Source organism: Lissotriton vulgaris, chromosome 1_1 (assembly GCF_964263255.1).
Source record: "Lissotriton vulgaris chromosome 1_1, aLisVul1.2, whole genome shotgun sequence".
Taxonomy (NCBI): Eukaryota; Metazoa; Chordata; class Amphibia; order Caudata; family Salamandridae; genus Lissotriton; species Lissotriton vulgaris.
Genome location: NC_141685.1, coordinates 1,261,732,788 through 1,261,758,541, shown reverse-complemented (window position 1 = coordinate 1,261,758,541; position 25,754 = coordinate 1,261,732,788). Strand labels below are relative to the sequence as shown.

At 45.9% G+C, this 25,754-nt stretch overlaps 1 protein-coding gene across 2 annotated transcripts in view; it reads left to right on the top strand.

The window, feature by feature from the left end:
- Nucleotides 1-6,374: 6,374 nt before the first annotated feature.
- PPP1R1A (protein phosphatase 1 regulatory inhibitor subunit 1A) overlaps nucleotides 6,375-25,754 on the top strand; it is a 536,807-nt gene continuing 517,427 nt past the window's right edge. For both annotated transcript variants that reach the window (XM_086964611.1, XM_086964610.1), the window contains exon 1: nucleotides 6,375-6,936. In XM_086964611.1, coding sequence (XP_086820737.1) covers nucleotides 6,856-6,936 — 81 coding nt within the window. In that variant the 5' untranslated portion in view covers nucleotides 6,375-6,855. The remainder of the gene's footprint in view (nucleotides 6,937-25,754) is intronic.

The window sequence follows — 25,754 nt, the reverse complement described above, 5'->3', positions numbered from 1 at the left end:
AGATCTAATCACTGCTATAAGGCGTGACAATAGTATTGCCATAGCCGAGGGAAGGAGGGCACATAATATGACACTGTAACTTGCTGGGAGACGTTGGGTGGAAGATCACTGGTGTGAATTAGAGTGTCCATACTAAAGAAAAGCCAGCCATTTTGACACCTGTCGTCCAAATGGGTATCATATATTGACAATTAAGATATTTTTTTTTTACACAACCTCATGCTTAGGAGCAACGCTTTTCTAATCTATACTCACTGGGAGACTGGAAATTGGGATCTGATACTGGGAGGGAAGAACAGAATAGCCCTCAGGATGAAGCTAGAGCTGATTTAGTAACCTTTTCTCTGGCTGAAACGCTGCTATTGAGAGCATGAAAGGGGAAAAGCTCTGGGACCTATTTTGCTCAAAGCCGACTATATGGGGCTACATACTTAATATGGTCTTAAATGCTATAGCTTGTGGTGAAGAAATACCAGGTACATGGAGGGGTGTTGAAATAATTCCAATTTATATAAAAAGGGATAAAGTAGACCCTATGAATTACAGGCCCATTAGCCTGATTTATACTGTGCAAAACATTTTTAGTAAACAGATCCTGGTACAGATAAATTCTTGGATATAGGATAACAGGGCATTATCCTACCTGCAAGCTGGTTTCAGGGTATATACCAGTACTTTAGGTCAGGTGTTCCATTTTTTATTGATCATATGGAAGTTCGTTGTGATCCTTAAGGGGTACGTTTATGTTGTTTTTGTGGATCTGAAGTCTGCCTACGACCTAATCCCATGGGACAAATTGAGGGCTGCACCGAGAGATTAGGGGATGCCTCCAGGTGTATTACAATTTCTAGTTCGTTTTAATAAAGGTAATTTTGTACAATTAAGATTGGGTAAGGGTGGTGAGTTAATGAAGAATATTTATATCTCAAGAATTGCTCCGCAATGGCTGCGTATTAGTCCCAGCTCTGTTTACCTTATGCATGAATGGTTTAATTGATGCACTTAAAGACTGTGGAGGTGACCCACCAAAATTAGGAGGTCAACTAATACCAGCACTTCTCTTTGCTGATGATACGCTGATGAGTGCAAAAGCACCAATGGGCCTGCAGAATATTTTAAATAGGTTTTCTGATGCTTGCAATAAAGTAGACATGGAGATCAACTGCCTGAATGCAAAATATATGCCTTTTCTTTTTTTTTATTTCAGGAAATTTTTTATTGAAATTATATATACGCGGTGCATAACACTTACATGGGTAGCAATTAGACGATAGGCAGAAGAGACGCCCCGGGGGGGAGGGGTGGGCACAGAGGTAACATTATCACATAACATAACATTGGCATTTGGCATTTCTGACTGGCTGCGTAGTCCTGGCATTGCGTCCTGTTGTTCGTGTCTTCTTATGGGTTCATCTCGGCTTTCTGCCCCGTCCTTCCCGCCCTCCCCGCATTTGCGGTCGGGCTTGTATACCTTCGTGTGGTTGGTGAGATTGTCCCTTTTGCGGCCATAGATTGTTCACCCCCTCAGTGGCAGGAAAAGAGAAAGAGAAGGAGCAAAAGGTGGGAGGTATAGGGAGAGTTTAGTTTGGTTGTGGTACTGGAGGGCGTGCGTTACTATTCTAGGACCGGATTTTGACTCCTGCAGGAGCGTTGCTTGCTGTGAAGTCTATGGCGGCTTGTGCGAGGACAGGTAGTTGTCCAGAGAGAGCCACATTTCGCACTTTGTGAGTGTCTTCGGTGTGTGGTTGGCTGTTATGTTGTCTGCCCCCCTTAGGAAGGTGCCCCAGGTGAACCAGGTTTTGAAAGAGACCTTCCCCGTGTCTTTCCAGTTGTTCAGTACTGTCTTGACCGCCACTGTTAGTAGGAGGTCAATCAAGTCTCTGTCCTCTCTGGATTTGAGTGTGGGGGTCATAAAGCCTGTGGCTAAGCTGTGGAACTCAAGCTGGAGTGGAGTGCCTGTTATGTCATTTATAAGTTTGCCTATCTTGCGCCAGAATTTTTCTACCTTGGGGCAGTGAAAGATCAGGTGTGCTAGGTCGCCTTTCTGCTTGTTGCAGTTCCAGCATGTGTCGACCACATTTAGGCCCAGATCTCTGTACTGGGGTGAATGTATGACATTGTTCTGCATTCTGTCCATCAACTGTTGTTTTTGCATTTGTCACCCCGAGTCGGACGGGTATGCTCAGACGTGAGTCCAATGCTCTCCACGCCACTGGAGTCAAGCTATCCTGGCTGATGATGGCTGATAACCAGAAACCGGTCCTAGGATGCTAGATTCCGGTCCAGGGAAGACATGGCTTGGCAGTTCGGGCTGGACTGTTCCCATGAGGCACAGGGTCAAGGCTGATTTGCATATGGCCATGTCTGAACTGGGGTGGTGTGGTGAGCAAAAAAACAATGGATTTAGGCCCAGATCTCTGTACTGGGGTGAATGTATGACATTGTTCTGCATTCTGTCCATCGTCTGTTGTTTTTGCATTTGTCACCCCGAGTGAGACGGGTATGCTCAGACATAAGTCCTGTGCTCTCCACAGCCACTGGAGTCAAGCTATCCTGGCTGATGACGGCTGATAGCCAGAAACCGGTCCTAGGATGCTTGATTCCGGCCCAGGGAAGACATGGCTTGGCAGTTCAGGCTGGACTGTTCCCATGAGGCACAGGGTCAAGGCTGATTTGCATATGGCACGTTTATTCAAAAGAGAACATTGTACATGTAGTCCTTACATTTGTGAACAAAATGACAAAGAACAAGACATATACTAACCAAATAAAAAAATTACATGACTTATTAATTATGTACAATATTGTGTCTCGTATTGTCCTATTGGTGGGACTTTGGCCACTTCAGTCCTCTTATCTGTAGTGCTAGACAGTACTACTTGGACCTATAGTGGTGAGGTGTATTAAGAAACAATGGTGCCCCAAGGTTTGAACCTGGGGTACTCAATAGTATTATGAGATAACAATGGTTCAAAGAAGGCAAAAAGGTCCTAGCTGTTGATTTGAAAAAGTGTTAATCACTTAGTCTATGGCATGTGGCAAAATATTGAGTGAATGCCAGAGGGAGCATCAGTAAACAATTAATAATTGTATGAAGGGACACAGGTGGTCATTGACATAATAAATAATGTATTTATAAATAGTATATCAAAACTTTTGAAATATAGTTCACATGCTCACAAAAAAGTGAAAAAGAACGTGATGTGACGAGTGAAGGTGACATTTAAAAATATACATTGCATTGACAACATATGCAAAAACTCCTGGCGATAATTCTAAACAGTAAAGGATTTTTTTGTAGTACACAAGGTCAATGGCATTTCGAGCTCAGTAATTTGGATCTTCATCAGGACAAGTAGTGTGAGCAAGGGGAATTTGGCAACTGGAAGGAAGCCAGTAATTATACAGATTGAAGTATCAATGATTATGAGTGAGGGCCTCAAGAGCATATCTCAGGATTCACAAATCTCTCTAGGAGCCAAGTTACTGAGGCAAATAAGGAGAGAGCGGGTGCTCGAGGATACGAGCTTGTACAACCGCGAGGGCGGTCTCAGTGAATATGGCTTAAGACCTCACCGCTCTGACCTACAAATGCAGTCTCCCTCAATTTAATTTATTATACACCCACTTCGCTGTGTGGACTTACTTGGTATTCACTGAGACCGCCCTTGCGGTTGTGCAAGCCTATATCCTCGAGCACCGGCGCTCTCCTTATTTGCCAAAGCTACTTGGCTCCTGGAGACCCCTGGACTTGGATTAGTGAATCTCGCAATGGTCTCTCGAGGCCCTCACTCATAATCATTGAGACTTCAATCCGTATAATTACCGGCTTCCTTCCGGTTGCCAAATATCTCTTGCTCACACTACTTGTCCTAATGGATATCTCAAATTACTGAGATGAAAACGCCGTCGACCTTGTGTACAACAAATAACTCCTACACGGTTAAAAATTATCGCCAGGAGTTTTTGCTTATGTTGTCAATGCGATGTATATTTTTAAATTTCATCTTCACTTGCCACACCATGCTCTTTTTCACTTTTTTTGTGAGCATGTGAACATTATTTCAAAAGTTGTTATATTATACTTATAAATAAATGATTTATTATGTCAATGCCCACCTGTGCCCCTTCGTACAATTATAAATTGTTTGCTATTGCTCCCTCTGACAGTCACTCAAGAAAATGCCACATGCCATAGGCTAAGTGATTAACACTTTCTCAAATCAACAGCTACTGTTTTTTTAGGACCTTTCTTGCCTTATATGAACCATTGTTACCTCATAATACTATAGTGGTGAGGGGCAGAGCATAAATTTATAACAGGATATGATCCTATATTCCATTTCCTGTAGTGCACCACTTTATGTGCAGATAGAACATTTAATGATAGCTTTTGGCCCCTTTGTAATAGTGCTGACGAGTTTCGAGCTTCGTGTTGGGACTGTGGTGTATTTTGGGGAAGGTCTTCTTCAGGGCTGTAAACTTTATGTACACGTTGTGTCAGCTTGTGTTCTTTTGAAGCATTTATAGGGTTTCTTTAACAAGAGCTCCTCTTGTATCTTGCGGTCCTATGGGTGTGTCTTTTTAGAGACTTTCCTGCTGTTCTACTCGGGATCCCTGCTTGTTTTGTGACTTCAACCTCCTCCTCGGGTTTTCTGTTCTTTTGAGAAGTAGTGGGAGGGGGGATCCTCCGCTTCTCTCTCTTAGCTACCAGAGCAGAACAGCTGGACGGTCTCTACAAAGACACACCCTAAGGACCCCACGATATGCTTGTGGTGAGATACGCTTGTGATGACGCTGGACCGGAGAAGCCGGACTGGGTGGTGCACACTATCAGAAGATTCTGTTATGCATATGGAGAATTACTGCCATTGAAGGGGACCGCATGCCCTTTCTGACTACTGACTGGCCTGGGCTGAAAGACCAGCTGAAGCGTGGCACCCTGAACTGTGCTCTCCAAGGGCCTGTCCGCATGCCTCCTGGAGATCTCAGGGACATCAAAGATATCCTGTGAGGGACGTACACCATCTACCTGACATCTGGCGAGTGATGCCCTTTCAAGTGCCCACATCGGGTACTGAATCCCAATGAGTAGCACAGTGTGAGCGTGGAACTAAGATTTATGCCTGGAAACCATATTACCTAGTGCGGAGCCCCAGAAATCTTGCCTGCATCCAAGGCTTGTGGTTCCTGCACCTCAGTGACCCTGCCAATCATAGTCTTAAGCATCTTGTTGATGGTGTGCGCACTGCTGTACCTCTTCGCCTCAGGTGCAGGGCATTCTGCAGCTTTTAGTCCTGGCTCCTCCGTGACGCGTGTTCATTCATATTAGAACAGTGGCCTGGCTGGTCCTGGTTTACTTAGTGCTGTTGGCATGGGAACTAGGGTGTCAAGTAAGTTACCCACTAGGCATAAGCCCAGTTGACCACTAAGCAGTAGTGAGTAATTAACCAGAGTTCATTTTTATTCTGCTGCATCCTGTTTCTTATGGTTATGCCATTGTTATTACTGTGTGTGCTAATCAATCTTCACTTGATCTTTCTGAGATATTTTTGCTGACAATGGCAGACTCAGAGAGACACTGCGGTTACCACATCAGGGCACTGCACTTGAAGTATAGGGCTTTTATTTGACATCCTGGTGAATTCTGGCACTCTAGAATACTACATGTGCCATGAGCCAGTCTACCAATCAGTGGCTGACACTCAAGACGGTCAACACCCACAACAATCAATTCCTTAAATGAAAATAAACTGGTCCAATGGCATTGCCAATGCTTGCTTGGTTCTTCTCTTCCTTGCCTCTGGGTTCCCAGAGGAGAGACTTCAAAATCTCAGATCCCCCCAGCGAGCCTGTTAAGAGAACACTGCACTTCCGCTGCCACCCCGTTCCCTCGCCCATCGAAGGAAAGGCGTGGCTACTGGTAGCCCTGTCCTACCACAGGAGGGAGTCTCTTAGTCATCTGATACTGGACAATTTGCAGCCGCTTTTGTGGCTCCGTTTCTTGTCAACATGAATCTTAGATCCATCAGGGGACGAGTGCCTCTGTTGACATTCAAACAAGCTAGGGACATGTTTCTCCATCCTCTCCCCAGAGGGCTCTTTTGACCCACTGAGCTACCTAACTCAGTAGTAAAACTGTAATCCATACGTTACACACAAATTCTCTGCAACGTGCCTACTATTCTGCTGAGCCATTTTGGTAGGATTGGAGCGTGGTTCGGCGGGTGCCACGCCAATTCTTGGAGCACGCGCTTAACCGACGATACTTTAAAAAGCTAGCCTTTTAAGGTTTGCTCTTTTAAGCGAATACAGTACTGGTGTACTTTTACTGACGCACGTATTACAGCCTCATGGGACTTTCCCTGCACCTGCCCTTCTTGCCTCCAAGAAGATCCCGCCTTCCTTAAAATATCCCTAATTCCCTTCCTACTCCAGTCCGCCTCTGCTGTTCTTTGTCCCTTCCTCCAAGAGGCGAGAGGACCGCGGACAGGCGCATCCTCGCTCTTCTGACTGCGGCTCGGAAGGCAGATGGTTAATATTTTGTGTAACTGTGTGTGTGTGTGGAAACGGCGGGGGAGGGGAGAGGAGGAAAGGCTGCACCCCGAGCAGCCAATAGCCACTGCCTGCTCCTCAGCTCCCAGTGTGGAGTATCCGCGGATAGAGGACGCCGGCACGAATCGGCAACTTGACTTGTGTGGGGCGAGCAGGGCGTCAGGGAGCTAATTGGAAAGAGGAGCGGAGAGAACAGCGCTAATCAGGGGGTGAGCTGCACTTCACTGGAATCCACTCCTTCCCAGAGCGTGTCGAACCCCTCTGAGGGACAAGTCAAGAGGACCCGCTCCGTCTGCAAGAATGGACCCCAGCAGCCCCAGGAAGATCCAGTTCACGATGCCCCTGCTAGAGCCCTATCTGGACCCGGAGGCTGCGGAGCAGGTGAGCTCGCGCTGGTGTGCGGGGCGCGGGGCGTGGAGTATTGTTCTGCAGCGCGAGAGAGGGGAGGGCGGTCCAGCGATGTCCATTAGCAACGACCTAGGAGCTGTGCCGAGGTGCGCGCGGTCAGCAATCTGCAGAACGTGCAAAGCATCCTCTCGCGTGTCTGAGAGGATGAATGCAGCAATGGGCGCACCATTAATGCTTGTAAGGGGTGTGTGTGTTGGCGGGGCATCTGGGAATTTGCAGACTCATTGTCTTACGGACTTGCCGCGAAGGGGGCACTCAGTTATGTTGAGAATTGTTTTCTGAAGGAGTAGAGGCTTGATCTAGCAATGAGCTTTTATTATTATCTGGAGAAGTTTTCTCTGAGGAGGCGTTATGTACAGTGTGACTCTGGGCAATAATAGCTCGCTTAATCTCCCCGACGGCCCCCGGCGCCGGGACACCTCTCCTGAGGTAGCGCTTTACAAATGCTAGTATTTCTGGTACTTCATTTCAGTGTTTCGAGGAGGGACGTCCCTGAAAGTGCAGCATCATTGCCGCGAGCGGCGGGACGAAAGGGCCATCTGTGGCAGTGCAGAGAATCCTCCCTTCAGCTGAGTGCCGGGACAGAAGGAAGGGCACATTCCGCATACGTAGAATGGCTGGCTTCTTGTGGGCGCTAAATGGGTCACCCAGTTATGTGGGAAGTATTGTCTTCTTCTGGGGGGGGGGGGGCGGTGGCATGCAGTTATGTGTATGACCAGGAGCGCAGCAAGACCCCTATTTATAGGAGTGTGTGTGGGGGGGGGGGGGGGGGGGGGCGTGTAACACTTTGCATAATGGGGAGGAGCCATCATCAGAGGTCAAGTCGAACTTATTTATTGGTAATCCTTCACTGTTCTACTGTTTTCACAGGGCATTACATTAACTGTAGTTTTCAAGACATTTTGTAGAGTTTATTTCTTTTTAAAGTGCATAATAGCAGTAAGATTGGTCTCAACATAACAAAAAAAACTTTTACAGTGGGTTTAGGATTCTTTCTCAAGAAATTTTCACAGAATGAATTACAAATCTTGCATTCTAAGACACGTTGATCATGTAGACCTGGTTGGAGGTGGACGTGTAGTTGCTTGTTTTTTGGGTAGACATTGGCAAATGGCGAATTCTAAAACACACTGGGACCAAAATGGCTCAATTGAAAATATTTTATAAGGTATTTGGGTGCCTCGCCCACCCTCAGTGTTTTGAGGTGACCTTGTGGTGACTTACAGAGCTTTACAAGCTAACAACAGAACATCCCAGGTCAACATATTTTTCACTTTAAATCACTATTGTTTTTTTTGTAGGGTGACCATTTTGCCTCTTTCTTGTTATTAGAATGTTAATGTAGGTTTATATCGCTCTCTCGTTCTACCTCACACTGGCCTGTGCATTGCAGCAGATAGGAAACAAAATAGTCCCTCCTAGGAGAATTTGACCTCTTCTCATAATTTTCCACACATCCCTGATCTTGTTTCAATCGATCAACTCGAATTTATAGAGTGCTGCTATTCATCCGTGATGGTATCCAGGAGCTGGGCATTTGCTAGACTCAGTCAAAGAGCCATGTCTTGAGCGCCTTTAAGAATTCCTGCAGGGAGGATGCTCTTCGGAAGTGGAGTGTGTTGCTGTAGTCCAGCTGTCTGGTAACTAAGGTTTGATTGGCAGATTTCCTGGCTGGATGGGGAGCCATCTGAAGATCTTTCGGAGCATGCAGAGGGTGTGGAATCAGGTAGAGGAGATTGCATTTATCTGACATTTCATGATGAGTTTACTGTCCAGGATGATGCAAGTTTGTGGGCACGGTCTGTCAGTGTGGGCGTGGGTCCGAGTTTGGAGGCCACCAGCTGTTGTTCCACAGAGAGATGTTGTTCCCAAATATCAGCGCTTCTATCTTGTCTGTGTTGAGCATCAGGCAGTTGGTCTTCATCCAGTCAAAGTACCTTGTCATACAGTTGTGGGAGTTGGTCCTAGTGACAGAGGAGTCTTCTGCGAGCAAGAGGATGACCTGAGTGTCATTTGTATAGGATATGATGTTAATTTTCTAGACTAGAGGTGCCACATAAGTGTTGTACAGGGTGGGGATGAATGATGAACCTTGAGGGACGCTGAAGATGGTGCTCTTGGGTTACTAGGTGAAGGGTAATAGGCAGATTCTCTGGGTTGGTCCTGTGAAGAATGATGCGATCCATTTGAGGGTGTATCCTTGGATCCCAATGTGGTGGAATCTCTTGCTGAGTGTGTGGTGGGACACAGTGTCAAACACTCCTGAGATCGAGGAGGACAGAGCCACTGCTTCCCCCCTGGTCAAAGAGGGTTCTGATGTTGTCGGTGGCAGCTATCAGGGTGGCCTCAGTGCTGTGATTACTACAGAAACTGGACTGGGAGGTGTCCAGCAGGTTGTTTTTCTCTCCAGATGTTTGGTGAGTCAGCGGTTGATGGACTTTGGCGGGGAAGGGGAGCAGAGGGATGGCTGCAGCAGTTTTTAAGCTCATTGGGGTCGGCGGATGGTTTCTGGAGCAGGGGTCTGGCTTCTGTATGCCTCCATCCGTCGGGGAATGTGACTGTCATGATGGGTGTCTTGAGAATGGGGGTGAGTTCGCCACTAATTTCCTTGCTTCACCACTGATTTCCTTGCTCCAGAGGTTGATGTTTATGATCGTTCAATCTGGGGTGCAGAATTCCATGATATTGCTATGAAGTTTCTTGGTGGGATATTTGGACTTGGAAATACAATTAGGATAGTGATATCTTTTTGCCCTTTGGGTGTTGGTTTGTAGGTGAAGTTCAGTTGACACGTTTTGGGCATGTTGGCTTTTGGATTTCTTTCTTTAGTCTTGGAATCTTCTGTATATCTTTGTAGAGCCAAGGGATCTTAGCTAGATTGTTTGTCTGCATGCATAAATCAAATTGATTGGCTCTGAATAAGAGACAAATGTGTCAGTTATTGAGGGAGTCTTTGTAGATCACAGTGATACCACCATTCTCTTTCAGCAGTCTCTTCATATATTGTGGCACAACCCCTGGTACTATGGATTCAGTAATGGACTAGGCATAACAATTAAGCCAAGTTGCATGATAACTAAGCCCATGTTCCTTAATGTTGTATTCCTGGTTGGTTTTCAGGCCATTGATACATATTACAGTTGCTTAATTGCTATAAATGTTTAAATGTTTTTCCTAAAGTTCACCAAAATTTGAATATATGTTCCTGGGATGAACGCATGCTTACAAATGCGAAGTTCATTGAGCAACGCCAAAGTACTCGCAGTTCTAAAGATACTTTTGCTGAAGACTATGTTTGACCACTATTATAACTCAAGTTTTTGATTTGAAGCTGTGCATGAGTGGATACAGAGAAATGCTTTTATCCACATTTAGCATGAACTTATGTAAACTTTTCAGCTAACATGTACAGTAAAAATGGTAAATACTGCTGCAATTTTTTTGAAAGAAAAAACACTTTCAATATATTCTAGACTTATTTCTAGTGTGGTGTGAATTGAAAGAACAAAATCATGTTCAGCAAGCAAATGGATAAAGTGACGAGTGGGATTTCACAAAGCTACCACCAATGCAAGTGTGGTTACCATCCGATATACATATCGGCATCCGTTTATAGAGGTTGAACATCTGTACTGTGGTTAATAAAGTGTGCTTTTACTGTAAAGAATGTACATTCAGGTGAACTAATATAGTTTCAATATTTTACTGCACAATATAAAAGCCATTCAGAGTTGGATAAAGTCAATCGGGCACAATTCAAGAACAATCAGTTCTCGACAGAACAGCTCTGTAGTGCTTTAGAAATAAATCCCATCAATCGCTATCAGAAGCTACGGACAGAAGAAACCCCCTTTTCTGTCGTTAGTTTAGGGGCAGAAAATCACAGCTAGCCTCATTGTCAGAATAACCGGTATGATCAGGCGACATCCTCACCGGTGTTTTGGTCACTCTTTTTAGCTTGCTTGAGCTCCTTGATTGTATGCAAGTGAGGTCAGCAAGGAACTTCCTAACCACACTCACTCGCTTTAATACGTAATGCCACAAGGATGCAGAAAAGTTCAGATGCTTTTGTTCTTTCTTCATAATCCGCGTCTCCCCCTGCCTTTTTTTGCTTTTTCTACTCAGATCATGGAAGAGCAAAATTATGTTGCCTCAATACTTAAGTTCAACTCGCTTCGCCACAGCATGGGTCCCAAGCTCTGTTTGTGAAGCAGAACCTATCTCTACAATAACAGCTCCAGCCCTGTCAACTCCTGCTTTGGACCTCTTATAGGAAGTCTAGTAGCTTTATGTTCCACTAGCTCAGGACCCCTCTATTTTGTAGACCCTCCCATTGTATGACTTTCTGCAGAGCGGCAGCCATATCTTCAGGTTTGTTCAGAGGTAGAAAGCCCACCACTCTGCTCCAATTTCCTCTCAGTCTGTTGTCTAGGCTCTCACTCTTATATTTCAACTGTCTTGACCACCTTAAATTCTCTATGATATTGACATTTGGTTGAGTTTCTTAATGGCATATGTGCCCAATACACTCCACTGCAGCCACTCTCTTTTCAAGGGTTTCAGCTCTGGTTCTGGTTCCTGCAATCCTTGAGGCCAAGTCCTTGAAGTGAAGTTCCATTTCCACAGCCTCTTGTCTACACTGACACGCTGAAGCATGCCACATTTTTCATAATGAGTACCTCGCTTTGGGTGGGATAACAGCCCATGTGCTGCCGTCATCTTCTGCCGTGCCACGTTAGGCCTTTGGCAATGAGGACTTCTCCTACAGATACCATATTTGTCCCAAATAGTTCTATATATTTGCTCCTTGGAGTGCATAATGTGTTGTGGCCAAGAAGTGACAACAGTTTTAGGAGTGGTCCCAAATGCTATCTCGGGCCAACCAAGCACCTAGTTTTCTGCAATGACTCAAGTGACCCCCACCTTCTCAAAATATTTCAGCAGTCAGAAAGTCCTGGGCACTCCACCTCTTAACTTGTCTCAGACAGTATCGCTAAAGCCTCCCCTTGGAAGCATGTAGCGATTTCCTTTGCCCTACTGATGCAGGAACCCAGTCAGGCTGGTACTCTGAAGGGACTCTGTGGAACCTGCTACACCCTCTCAGCTCTGTAATTGGGTCAAGAAGCTTCCCCAGCCTCCTCTGGATCAACGCCGCAGTTGGGCACCCCACTAGTGTGCTGCAGTTTACTATGTGCACCTCCTGCGCGGCATCTTGATTGCTCTTCTATGGGTCGGCGTTCAGATCCTCCCAAGTTCAGGCCCTGGGCGGCTTTATACGTTTGTGATAAATTATTTATTCATGCTACCCTTTGGTACTGCATTCAAGCTCAACCTCTGCCGAGTAATCTCAGGGCTGCTTCTGTCCTATTTGGTCCCAAAGTTGGAGCATCATGGGAGACTCGAGGAACGCATCCATATGGTCTTGCTGCTAGCCCCATTCCCCAGACATACTAATTAAGATTTAGTCTAACCAATGCACAAAGTACATTTGCAGCCATACATGTACAACTGTAGCACTGAATGACATTTTGACCAATTAATGTACATTTAGAGACTCAGGTGTATCTTCGCAGTCCGCATGTACAAAATTGGATCTACAGAAGTCAAGTAGACGTTTTCAAATTGACATATAATAAAAATCCAAATTCATACATAAAAATGTTTGCATGTATATCCACTCTGCGAAAAGCATAGAAAGGCTGCATCTTCAAACAGGATAACACCTTACGATGTACTCCACAACTTAAGTCAGCCACTACCACAGACATCATTTGAAGCTTCCAGTGTGACTTAATGGTACAACGGCGACAGGAACGGCACAAAGATTATTAGTGCAACACACAAAACATGCCTTTTTGTCTATGATGAATCCTGCATTACCCCCCTCTCCAACCCCAAGCACAGCATTCTTTTGTATCCCACTGCCGGTGGTACACAAAGACTGCAGTTTATCAGTCAAGGTGTGTTTCGATAACGTTATTTATGGTTAAACCAATAATTACTTTTGAGTGCTCACAAAAACTCCACAACACATCATACTTGTATTGTTGAGAATAAATTACGACATTTGTTTAACTCTATACTTTGCCGAATACCCTGTCATGTCAGTGATACTCACTGTACCAGAAGGATGAAAGGTTGACATGCCCCTGCTGGGATTGAAGCTGTGCCCTGCAGTTTGACGCAGGTCCCTTCAGAAGGCGTAGCAATGGTACATCAGTAAATATGCACACAAATAGAGCAGATGCCTGTCCTGTGCATTATGTACCATGATGACTGTAACTGTTAGTAAAGTGCTGGTGCTGAAGCATGCTGGGAGCTATAGGTCACAAGTTTTAATCCTAACAAGGCAATCTTCCATCACTCTGACTTGAGTACATTGAAAACATTTACTCTGTGCAATAGTAACACATGGAGGTTCCAGGGTTTAGTAACGACAGACGTTTTCAGGTTAGCTCTGAGTGGAAAAAAGCCTGTAAGAAACATTATTTGAATACGATGCCACAATGTAACACTTTGTTTGTTTTACATTTGTGATGCACAAATAAAACAAACCGGTGCTAAGATTTACGTGTTAATGTTATACCTGCCTTTATTTACATTTGTTTTGGAACTCCTTGCCAAGTACTTCCCTCCATATCGCTGTCTGGGTTTATTATTTACTTGACGTAAGGTGAGCAGAGCGTTCAATCTTTCTTGTTTTTGATTTTCCTGCTGTGTTTTTTGGTGTGTGTGTAGACTGGGATGGGCTGTGAACATGTCAGCAGTCACACCCAACCACAGACACTGGCAATTAAATGAAAAGTAAATAGTGCATGCTCTTTGTGAATGGTCCATCCAGATGCTTTATTCAGCATCAGCCCAGCAGGCAACACAACACATGGGCTAAAGCCCTTTGAGCCCAATGGCGTTGCACGCCGGGTCTATCCATGTCTTCTGGTGACGGGACATCCGATCCTGTAAAGAAGCACTGTGCACTGGTGCGCGGATTGTGCTAAGGAGCGCACCGGGCATGCAGCTGTGCAGATGTGCTTCCTTCTGAAGTGTGCTGACAGGCAGACAAGGCTTTTAAAAGACTCCCAGCAATGTGCAGGAAGGTGTGGAGACTTCCAGTAATGTGAAGAATCACTATCTAAAGTAGTTGAGTGAGGGGGCGACCAGTGATGTGTGGAATCACTGTCTACAGTAGTTGAGTGAGGAGCGTCCAATGATGTGTAGATTCACTGTCTACAGTAGTTGAGTGAGGGGGGCGTCCAATGATCTGTGGATTCACTGTCTTCAGTAGTTGAGTGAGGAGCGTCCAATGATGTGTAGATTCACTGTCTACAGTAGTTGAGTGAGGGGCGTCCAATGATGTGTGGATTCACTGTCTTCAGTAGTTGAGTGAGGGGGGCGTCCAATGATGTGTAGATTCACTGTCTTCAGTAGTTGAGTGAGGAGTGTCCAATGATGTGTAGATTCACTGTCTACAGTAGTTGAGTGAGGGGGGCGTCCAATGATGTGTTGATTCACTGTCTTCAGTAGTTGAGTGAGGGGGCGTCCAATGATGTATTGATTCACCGTCTTCAGTAGTTGAGTGAGGAGCGTCCAATGATGTGTAGATTCACTGTCTACAGACGTTGAGTGAGGGGGCGTCCAATGATGTGTTGATTCACTGTCTTCAGTAGTTGAGTGAGGGGGCGTCCAATGATGTGTGGATTCACTGTCTTCAGTAGTTGAGTGAGGAGCGTCCAATGATGTGTAGATTCACTGTCTAAAGTAGTTGAGTGAGGGGCATCCAATGATGTGTGGATTCACTGTCTTCAGTAGTAGAGTGAGGAGCGTCCAATGATGTGTGGATTCACTGTCTTCAGTAGTTGAGTGAGGAGTGTCCAATGAAGTGTAGATTCGCTGTCTTCAGTAGTTGAGTGAGGGGGCGTCCAATGATGTGTGGATTCACTGTCTTCAGTAGTTGATTGAGGGGGCGTCCAATGATGTGTGGATTCACTGTCTTCAGTAGTTGAGTGAGGGGGCGTCCAATGATGTATTGATTCACTGTCTTCAGTAGTTGAGTGAGGAGTGTCCAATGATGTTTAGATTCACTGTCTTCAGTAGTTGAGTGAGGGGGCGTCCAATGATATGTGGATTCACTGTCTTCAGTAGTTGAGTGAGGGGGGCGTCCAATGATGTATTGATTCACCGTCTTCAGTAGTTGAGTGAGGAGCGTCCAATGATGTGTAGATTCACTGTCTACAGTAGTTGAGTGAGGGGGGCGTCCAATGATGTGTGGATTCACTGTCTTCAGTAGTTGAGTGAGGAGCGTCCAATGATGTGTAGATTCACTGTCTACAGTAGTTGAGTGAGGGGCGTCCAATGATGTGTGGATTCACTGTCTTCAGTAGTTGAGTGAGGAGCGTCCAATGATGTGTGGATTCACTGTCTTCAGTAGTTGAGTTAGGAGTGTCCAATGATGTGTAGATTCACTGTCTACAGTAGTTGAGTGAGGGGGTGTCCAATGATGTGTGGATTCACTGTCTTCAGTAGTTGAGTGAGGAGCGCCCAATGATCTGTGGATTCACTGTCTTCAGTAGTTGAGTTAGGAGTGTCCAATGATGTGTAGATTCACTGTCTTCAGTAGTTGATTGAGGGGGGCGTCTAATGATGTGTGGATTCACTGTCTTCAGTAGTTGAGTGAGGAGCGTCCAATGATGTGTAGATTCACTGTCTTCAGTAGTTGAGTGAGGGGGCGTCCAATGATGTGTGGATTCACTGTCTTCAGTAGTTGATTGAGGGGGGCGTCCAATGATGTGTAGATTCACTGTCTTCAGTAGTTGAGTGAGGAGTGTCCAATGATGTATTGATTCACTGTCTTCAGTAGTTGAGTCAGGAGCGTCCAATGATGTGTGGAATCACTGTCTTCAGTAGTTGAGTGAGGAGCGTCCAATGATGTGTGGATTCACTGTCTTCAGTAGTTGAGTGAGGAGTGTCCAATGATGTGTAGATTCACTATCTACAGTAGTTGAGTGAGGGAGCGTCCAATGATGTGTGGATTCACTGTCTTCAGTAGTTGAGTGAGGAGCGTCCAATGATGTGTAGATTCACTGTCTTCAGTAGTTGAGTGAGGGGGCGTCCAATGATGTGTGGATTCACTGTCTTCAGTAGTTGATTGAGGGGGGCGTCCAATGATGTGTAGATTCACTGTCTTCAGTAGTTGAGTGAGGAGTGTCCAATGATGTATTGATTCACTGTCTTCAGTAGTTGAGTGAGGGGGCGTCTAATGATGTGTAAATTCACTGTCTTCAGTAGTTGAGTGAGGGGGCGTCCAATGATGTGTGGATTCACTGTCTTCAGTAGTTGATTGAGGGGGGCGTCCAATGATGTGTGGATTCACTGTCTTCAGTAGTTGAGTGAGGGGGCGTCCAATGATGTATTGATTCACTGTCTTCAGTAGTTGAGTGAGGAGTGTCCAATGATGTGTAGATTCACTGTCTTCAGTAGTTGAGTGAGGGGGCATCCAATGATGTGTAGATTCACTGTCTACAGTAGTTGAGTGAGGGGGCATCCAATGATGTGTAGATTCACTGTCTTCAGTAGTTATGTGAGGGGAGCGTAAAATGATGTGTGGATTCACTGTCTTCAGTAGTTGAGTGAGGGGGCGTCCAATGATGTGTGGATTTACTGTCTTCAGTAGTTGAGTGAGGGGGCGTCCAATGATGTGTGGATTTACTGTCTTCAGTAGTTGAGTCATGAGCGTCCAATGATGTGTAGATTCACTGTCTACAGTAGTTGAGTGAGGGGGCGTCCAATGATGTGTGGATTTACTGTCTTCAGTAGTTGAGTGAGGGGGCGTCCAATGATGTGTGGATTTACTGTCTTCAGTAGTTGAGTGAGGGGCATCCAATAATGTGCTGAATCAATGTCTTCAGTAGGTGAGTGAGGGGGCATCCAATAATGTGCTGAATCAATGTCTTCCGAAGGTGAGTGAGGGGGAATCCAATAATGTGCTGAATCAATGTCTTCAGTAGGTGAGTGAGGGGGAATCCAATAATGTGCCGAATCGCTGTCTCTGGAAGCTGGCCGAGAAAGGGGATACCCAATAATATGCTGAATACCTGTCTTGTCAAGCTGGCCAAGGAAGGTGATGTGCAGAATCACTGTCTTCAGTGGCTGAGCATGGGCATTCATTAACATGTTGAATCAGTGTCCGCGGAAGCTGCCCGAGGAAGGGGTCATTCAATAATGTGGTAAATACCTGACTTGTGGAGATGGTCGAGGGAATGCACAACTAGATAGTCAGATTCGCTGTCTTCTGTACAGGGCAGGAATGAATACCAAATTCATCCCTGGGAAACATTTACCACAGCCCCACAGAGCAGGAGGCCAGGCGTGGATTGATGTGAATGAGGCATTTTGAGTGAGGGTAGTACACCACGCACTGAAAGCTGCCCTCTGGCCAGCAGCATAGCAGGAAGGATATGTACACTCCAACCTGTAGGAAGCTCGAACCTGCTTTCTCATCTCGAAAGTCGTCAGCTCTAGCCTTATCTACAACCTCGCTCACAAGAACGGAAGCATTTTCAATACAATACACAATGAAGTCATAGCTGTCGCTTATTTATTTTATGCAAATTACAACCTTTGACTAAGCCAATAGCCCTGGCTTGTTGTAGGTGTAAGGCGGAGGTTTATTATCTTTCGGTGTATTTGTGGAAGGGAAGCAGAAGTGATTAATGTGCAGAATCAGTGTCTCAGATTGTACCTGAAGGGGAGACGAACCTCCTCTCACGTGCAGAACCTTTTGTTTATGAAAAGCGCGAGGGCGTCTGGTCCTGTGCTGGACCGGGGTATTTCGAAGGCTTCCGAGATCAAGGGACAAGGAGTGAGTGGAGGGTCCTTCTTACCTGCGGGGTGTGGAGAAAGTGGCCGTCCCGCCTGGCACCGGCAGGTCGCCGGTAGATAGAACAAGCAGCGCCCTACCACTCTGCAATGGAGCTGTCCGCCAGGCTGGTACTTCCGGGCAGCGTGAGGCTCACCTCCTTCCAGGAACCACTCGCTTATCTTGGGGCTCCCGGAGCAGCAGGAGCACATTGGCCCCACCCACACCGTCCACGCTCAGAGGGCAGCACGGGCTCTATCTAGCGTGGGGACAAACCGGGCCACGGAAGAGGGGACCGTGGGGGGCCGGAGCATAGGCAGACATAGGGGCTAGCCAGGGCCGATGGCTATTGGGGCTGACTGAGGCTCATCAGCATAAGTAGATCGGACCTGTAAGGGGCCTTAATGCTATATAAGGATCGGGTCTGACGTTCAGCGGCACCACAGACATATGGAGCCAGTACCGTGAAATACGGCTAGATATGGACCAGGATGGAGAGCACCACTGTGACGGCTTAGGGCTCTGGGACACAAACACAGACATATCACAGCAGTACTGAGATGCCGGAATGAGTAGAGAGGCAGCGACTGGGAAGGGAACGGGCAGGCTCGAGGACAGATGCAGAGGATCACACTGAGATGTACCTCCCATCTGGGATCGGAATGAGGGGCTTGCTGCCTGGACAGTTGCAAGTGGTTAAATTGCGGGTGGCTGGTTGCTGGGGCTGAGAAGAGAATACTTGAATGACATGTTAGAGAATGCATAAAGTCAGATTTAAGGATGTTATCAGAGTGCTGTTTTGTCACAGTGCTGCCACAGTGGGAACAACTGAGTTAGCACGGCAGGTTTGATGCTGCACAATGTAGGTCCGGGTGAGGTGCTTTAGCGGAGCTTTCTGTGCACCAGACTGGTACTTTAGACGAGGTTGATGAGCTTTAGCTCACGTGCCTGGTTTAATAGTAGGCGTTGAAGGTCGGGTGTGAGGAGGTTGAGGCTCAGAACTGTATTGGGTCCGCTACAAGTGCAGTCACGGTTGGACAGCCTTGGCAGAGCTGTTTCAGACAATTAGAATGGCTCATTTTCAAGGTCAGGGCTGAGGAGCTTTGGGGGAGCCGCGTGAGCTCGGGGCTCGCTCTACCGCACGCTGAAGGTCGGGACTGGAATATGTCGGCCAGGTTGCCAGGAATCCAGAGGCTATGTCAGTAGGAGTGACCCGAGAGTAGCCACGGCGACCCCGTACACAGGCGCGTGTTGCTCCTGCTGAGAGCGCAGGTAGGGCGGAAGGTCAGGGAGGGGGTGGGTCCCAGAATAGCCGCGCGATCTGAAGGTTATGTGACTGGCTGGCCGTGCTCCATAGAGCTATAGTGAGAGGACGCAGAAGGCGCTGCCTGTCTAGGTTGGGGTGCGCTGCCAACACTGCTGACGGGGCTGCGCGAGAGGCCGCACAGCCTGCTTCAGAACGGGGTTAGGACAATGCCATGCCTGTGTTTGTCACCACAGGGCTGGCAAGTGAGGACCACGCTGGGTCATAACGTGCGGAGATATATATACCCGTATTATATATACCTTTAAAGTCTAGATTAAAGCGCCATGGTGGCACAAATGCGGGAGGTTGCAGGGATGTGGTGGTATGTACATTCCTTTTATCGTGACTACAGCAGATTTGTGCAAAATTATTTTTACTATGACGTAATCTCGTTTAATCCGGGAAATACGCGACATTTGAAATTGGTATTTAGGGAATTTTGCGTAGCGCGGAACATCATTTGTTTTCACCTGCAGGAGACTGGTCCGAGTCACAAATATCTTGAGGGACACATGTTTCCCTCAATCCAGTCTCCTCCTGGTGCCTTACATTCATGAGGTATTCCCTTGTGTGAAAAAGTTCACTCCAGGAACCGTGTAAAGATACTTTACGCACTATGCATGATTTGGCATATTTCTTTTGGAAAATTTTATGTATCGTGCAAAAAAAATTGAATGTTTGTGAGAATACTGGCTTTTCTATCGAATTTTCCCCAGTCCTCACTTTCTCAGGCATCCTGATATACCGAGCCCCTGGTCCTTTAGGGGAATTCTGCAATGCATTACCAGATCTGGCTGCAAACCTGGCTAGTTCATTGGCCAATTTCACTTTACTGGGGGATTTTAATCTCCACTTTGATGACCCTCTCAGACTTCTGCTAACAAACTCACCAAGGATTTAGCAGCCTTTTTTTATGCAAAAAGTCAGTGAACCCACTCACATAAAGGGTCACTTACTTGATCCTATTTTTTTTAATCTGGAGGAGCTATCTGGAGGTAAACCCATCCCTGTTCTGTGGTCGGACCATTTTCTTATTCCCTTTATCTGGTCACCACACCATCCGGCCCTTTGTAAATTCCCTAACTACTCGAAAAGCCGTCCATGGTCCAAACTTTCAATCGAACAATGGATCTCAGTATTGGATGAGACCAAACCTGGGCCAAACACAAATGTAGTAACAGCTAACGATAATTTTAATAATTGGATCCAAAAATCCCTAGATGTACTTGTCCCGGTAAAAACCATTAAAAATAAGAAGGGAGCCTCACACAAACCCTGGTATTCTGTTACACTTCGGGTCCTGAAACAAAAGTGTAAAAATCTTGAGAGCTTGGAGAAAGAGCTTCTCACCAGATAAGAAAGAATTAAATAGAGAAAGTATTCACCAATAAAAAGCAGAAATTAAAACTGCCCAGGCAGACTATTATGGAAAAAAAATTTTAATAGCACCCAACTCCTCTCGTGAGATTTTTAGCATAGTCAAAACTCTTTCTAAAGTTCCTCCTCCTCCTGATATTTCAGGAACTTAATGTAATAAGTTGGCAGAGTTTTTCTCGAATAAAATTGAAATCATCTATTCCTCCTTTCCCTCTGTTAAAATGGATTTTCAAGCCCCTACCCCTCTTGGCAACCAGGCCACCTTGGACAGAATCCCAGCAATGGAGATGCCTGTCTTAGAAAGCCTTTTATCTAAAGTGAAGAGTGGTTCTCCCAACGATCCTGCCCCTCTGGGGAAACTCAAATTGGTAGCCGGCGTGGTCGCCCCGGTGATTCTAGACCTTATCAACTCTTCACTCTCTTCAGGGGTTGTGCCCCCTTTGTGGAAGGAAGCCACGGTAAAGGCTCTGCTAAAAAAAATCAAGCCTTGACCCTTTAGACCTGGGAAGCTATCACCCTATTTCGTTGCTCCCTGGAGTTAGTAAATAAATATTTTAACTTAATATTATCATCGGACCTGGAGACCAATATTCTTCTCCATTGGACTCAGACCGGTTTCCGCCCATTATAGGGAACAAAGACGGCCCTTCTCTCTGTGGTGGAAGAGTCAAGAAGGATAGTTGACGCTGGTGGCATCGCAGTGGTCCTCCTTTTGGATCTTAGCGCGGCCTTTGATACCATAAACCATCAGATTCTGATCCACAGGCTCAGTACATGTAGTGTGGCTAACTGGTTAGAGGCGGCAGACCCGAGAGCAGAGGACGGCCCGGGACCAGGGTTCGATTCCCGGCGCGGCAGGTTTCTGGACCAGGGTCAGCGGACTCGATAATTCTCTCGCCTCGGTGCCCACTCTGATCAGCGATCACACTCGGCAACTCTGGGCATTAGCTTGCCTCATCTTCACTAACGGGACCGCCGGGGATGCCTGGTCTCACCCTGGAGATACCCATTAAGGGACCATCTCTCAGAGAAGCCAGGAAGGGTTTCGCAGCGGTCGAAGCGCCTTTGGACCCTACGGGTAAGTAGTGCGCTATATAAATGCCGATACATTTACATTTACAGTAAATCAGGTATCACTGGAATTGCCCTGGCTTGGCTAAAGTCTTTTCTGAACAATAGATCCTTTCAATTTTTTGACAAGGAAGTCACGTCCAAACGGATATCCCTCCGTTGTGGAGTGCCACAGGGATCTTCTTTAAGTCCCACTTTGTTTAATGTCTATACCCGCACTCTTGCGGAGGTAGTTTTACTCTTTGGTGTCCATATAGTCACCTATGCGCCTGATACGCAAATGGTGATTGGGCTCAATAAAGCGGAAAGCTCTCCTTCCTGCCTTTGTCTTGCATGGAAGAAATTCCAAGATATATGAGTGACTCCTTCCTAAAATTGAATGGGGGAAAGAGTGAAATCATGATTTTGGGTAACCACTCTCCCCATGATTTGACTGAAATCTGGCCTATTTCCATGGGTTCAGTCCCCAACCCTAAAACTTAACTAAAGAGTCTGGGTGTTTGGATGGACCGTGAACTTACATTTAAATCTCAGGCCTGGAAGATATCCGCTTCATGTTACTGGATCCTCAAAATGATCCGGAAAGTCCTTCCCCTTCTCTCTTTCCAGGCCGGAAAAATAATGGTCCAAGCACTGGTGCTATCCAGACTGGATTATGCCAATGCGCTTTATTTGGGCTCCCCTACAGCTACTCTCTCCAAATTACAGACAACTCAAAACCAGGCTCAAGACTTCTTTTGGGCATTCCCAACCATCACTCAGCTAAACCTGCCCTTAAATCACTCCACTGGCTGCCAGTCCAGGAGAGAGTTGAGTTCAAAGCCTTGTGTATCGCTTACAAGTCAATGTTTAAAACCGGGCCCTCTATTCTTCAGGGTATCATCCAACCTTATGAGCCCAATAGATCCCTTGGCTCCAAAACTAAGAACTTGGCCATTATTCCTAGATCTAGGAAGGCAAGAAGCGGAGGTTGATCCTTCTCATTTAATGCTGCCAGACTCTAGAACTCCCTTCCTCTCCACCTCCGACAGAATCTATTCACCTTTCCTTTCGTAGATCCCTGAAAACATTTCTCTTTCCAAACTGATTACCACCTCTCCTTTGTCACTGTAAGCGCTGGGATGCCTCTGGGTAGCCATGCGCTATATAAATGCTCCTACAATTACAATTACAATTACAATTTAGCAAAAAAAGTGAAAAGAGATGTCTCAATGATATATTAGTTCTACAATGGTTGAACCATTACATCACAACAAAAGCACATTAAAAGGTTGTTGCAAAATCCTTGTATCCGAACAGTAGCAGAACCCTTTATATGAACTAGGAAAGCCTGAGGGCTTTATGAGGTGAGAAGACAGGTATAGTAGAGGTCAGTTGTAGTAGGGCTTTAGTGGATTGTGACAACTGCGTGGGGTTCATTCACTCAGGAGTGTAGCAGAGGCCACATTATACATATCAGTGTGAAGAATCAGTTTGGTAATCGATTGACCTGGGAAATCCGAAGATTGGACATTGAGGGAGGAAGGCCAAAATGAGGCAGCCACTACAAGACCCTAACAATCAAATCTACAGTTAGCAATATTTCTATAACACATTCTTGTTATACCTTGGTGGCTTTGACCAAGCAGCAAGGCTGTCCTCCTATAAATTTGGGTGTCATATGTGTGCAACAACAACTGGGCGAACAACAATGAAATTCAGATAAAAAACAACTTAAAGGTTGAAACCAAGTTAGATAAAAAAGAAAATCATTTAATAAGATAAGTCATTATATAAAAAATTAGGTCAATAGAATTCTATCAAAATATCAATAACAATCCAGAAAAAAATGGGTAAAAATAATCAAAATTAATCTGAAGTTTGATTTCAGTTCAAAGCATAATAACTATTCTAATCAGCTTAATAAACCCTACTCTTTCCTGCTTGAAGGGATGTTGAGTTCACTACGAGCCCTCTTGAAGGCTCAAAGGTGAGTGATGCAGTTCAGGAACTCTTACTCAAAGTAAGCTTCTGGTAGATGGGTCAAGTTACTTGGAAGAAAATATAAGGACAAAGGTAGTGTCATGTTTCCTTTTTTGTGGCTTCAAGTGTTTAAACGTGATGAAGCTCCGGTGAGGTGGTGTCCAACAGTGACTCAAACTTCATGTGTGTTTGGGTGGTCAAGGGTTGTTTGATCCCAGATTTACATGACCCGAAGACTTGGGGTTTCTGGCAATGTGATGCTGAGATCTGTGACCCGATGCTTGTATCTTTTGCTACTGCTGCTGCTTGACAGAAGTTTCTTGGTCTGGGCATGGCTCAAATGCAGGGACGTAATTTAATGTCTCTGAAGCTCCAGAAATTACATTCTTCAGAATAAGTTCCAATATCCTCAGTACAAGGTACAGGTTTCTTGAGGGGTAGTTGCACTAAACCAATCCATTTAACCTATCTTTATGAGCAGTTTTCACTTGTGAAAGTCTTTTCTCAGCAAACCTTGGCACTGTGTGTCCCCAGAACAAATTCCTTCTGCACATTGCATCTACATTCAGAAGGGAGGGTTTCTCGGATCCACAGCACCCAGGGTCGTATCAGGAGATCGCTCCAACTGTCCATGCGGACCGTAGGTCATGAAACAGGCACTTCTAATTCTAGAGACATTCATGAAACAGGCACTTCTAGTTCTAGAGACATGTGCTGGACAGAAACGTTCAAGACAGCTCCCCACTCCCCAGGAAGGCAGCCATGAGTTCCTCTGTGTAACAAGTAAGGAACTGTTTTCTTTTTCAGTTTATGACATGATCTGCCCTTAGAATGGGTAAAACATTGTTATTCAAAGGGGAAGTGACTCAGTCATTAGTATGAGTCTGCAACCTATCATAATGAAATCCACAAAGTTCAGAGTCTTGAGGAACCTCGTAGGCAAAATATACATATTCAAAAACACAATTTCCACCTGGGCTAACTTGCGTGATTTACCACAAAAATGTAAATGCTTTTGGAACACAGGAGAGCTAGGCTTCAATGGATTTATTTCATGTTCTGAAACACATATACGGGTCATAGGTTATTCAAATTTAACATTCAATCTAAAAACCCATGCAGTGCTTGAGGAATAGATAAAAAATATATCCTAAAGATGAAAAACAGCTGTCTCAAGCTCAACTCAGAGAAGACTAAAATACTCATCATGGGTTCCACCCCCTTCCGCCTGGGACAACGCCTAGTGGCCCGGAACACTTAAAATCCCCCCCCCCCCCCCACATTCACTGACCACGCATGAAACCTTGGCATCATCATGCACTCCTCGCTCACCAAGAACTGCCAGAACAACACCATCTCATCATCCTGCTTCCACACATTTCGCCTGCTCCAAAAGATCTTTAAGTGGATCCCCACCAAGTCCAGAAAGATGGTCACTCCCGCACTCATCAGCAGCATTATGATTAGGCAACCCACTTTATGCTGGTATTACCCAAAACTCCTCAGGAAACTGAAGAACATTCAGAACACCTCCGCTAGACTCATCCTAACATCTCCCACCGCAGCCATTTCACCTGTCACCTCAGAGACCTCCACTGCCTCTCGGTCAACTAAAGAATCCCATCCAAGCTCCTCACACACACCTTCTAAGCCCTACATGGCGTGGGACCTGTGTACCTCAACCGCCACCTTGTGTTTCACGCACCCACTAGAGTCGTCTTCCCTGTCCAACTAGTCCTGGCTGGTACAAAAGGGGGTGGTGATGGACGGAGCATCTGAATCAATCAAACACTCACACCCAGTGAAAAGATCTGGGTTTAATCCATCACCGTTCTTTAGCCCACTCTGCCACCCCAGTTCAGACATGGCTACATGCAAATCAGTCTGACCCTGTGCCTCATGGGAACAGTCCAGCCCGAACTGCCAAGCCATGTCTTCCCTGGACCGGAAACAAGCTTCCGAGGACCGGTTTCTGGCATTCCAGCCGTCTTCAGCCCGGCTTGCTTGAATCCAGTGGCAAAGTGAGCAAGAGCCTAGAACACCCTGCCTCTCCACCTTAGGCAATCATCGTCACTGCCTCAATTCAGGAAGGACCTCAAGACCTGGCTCTTTGATTGAACCACAGCTCCTTCGACGGACCAGCAGCTCACCTCCCAGTGCCTTGATACCCTAAGTGGTGAGTAGTCGTGCTTTACAAGCCACCTGATTGATTGGTTTATC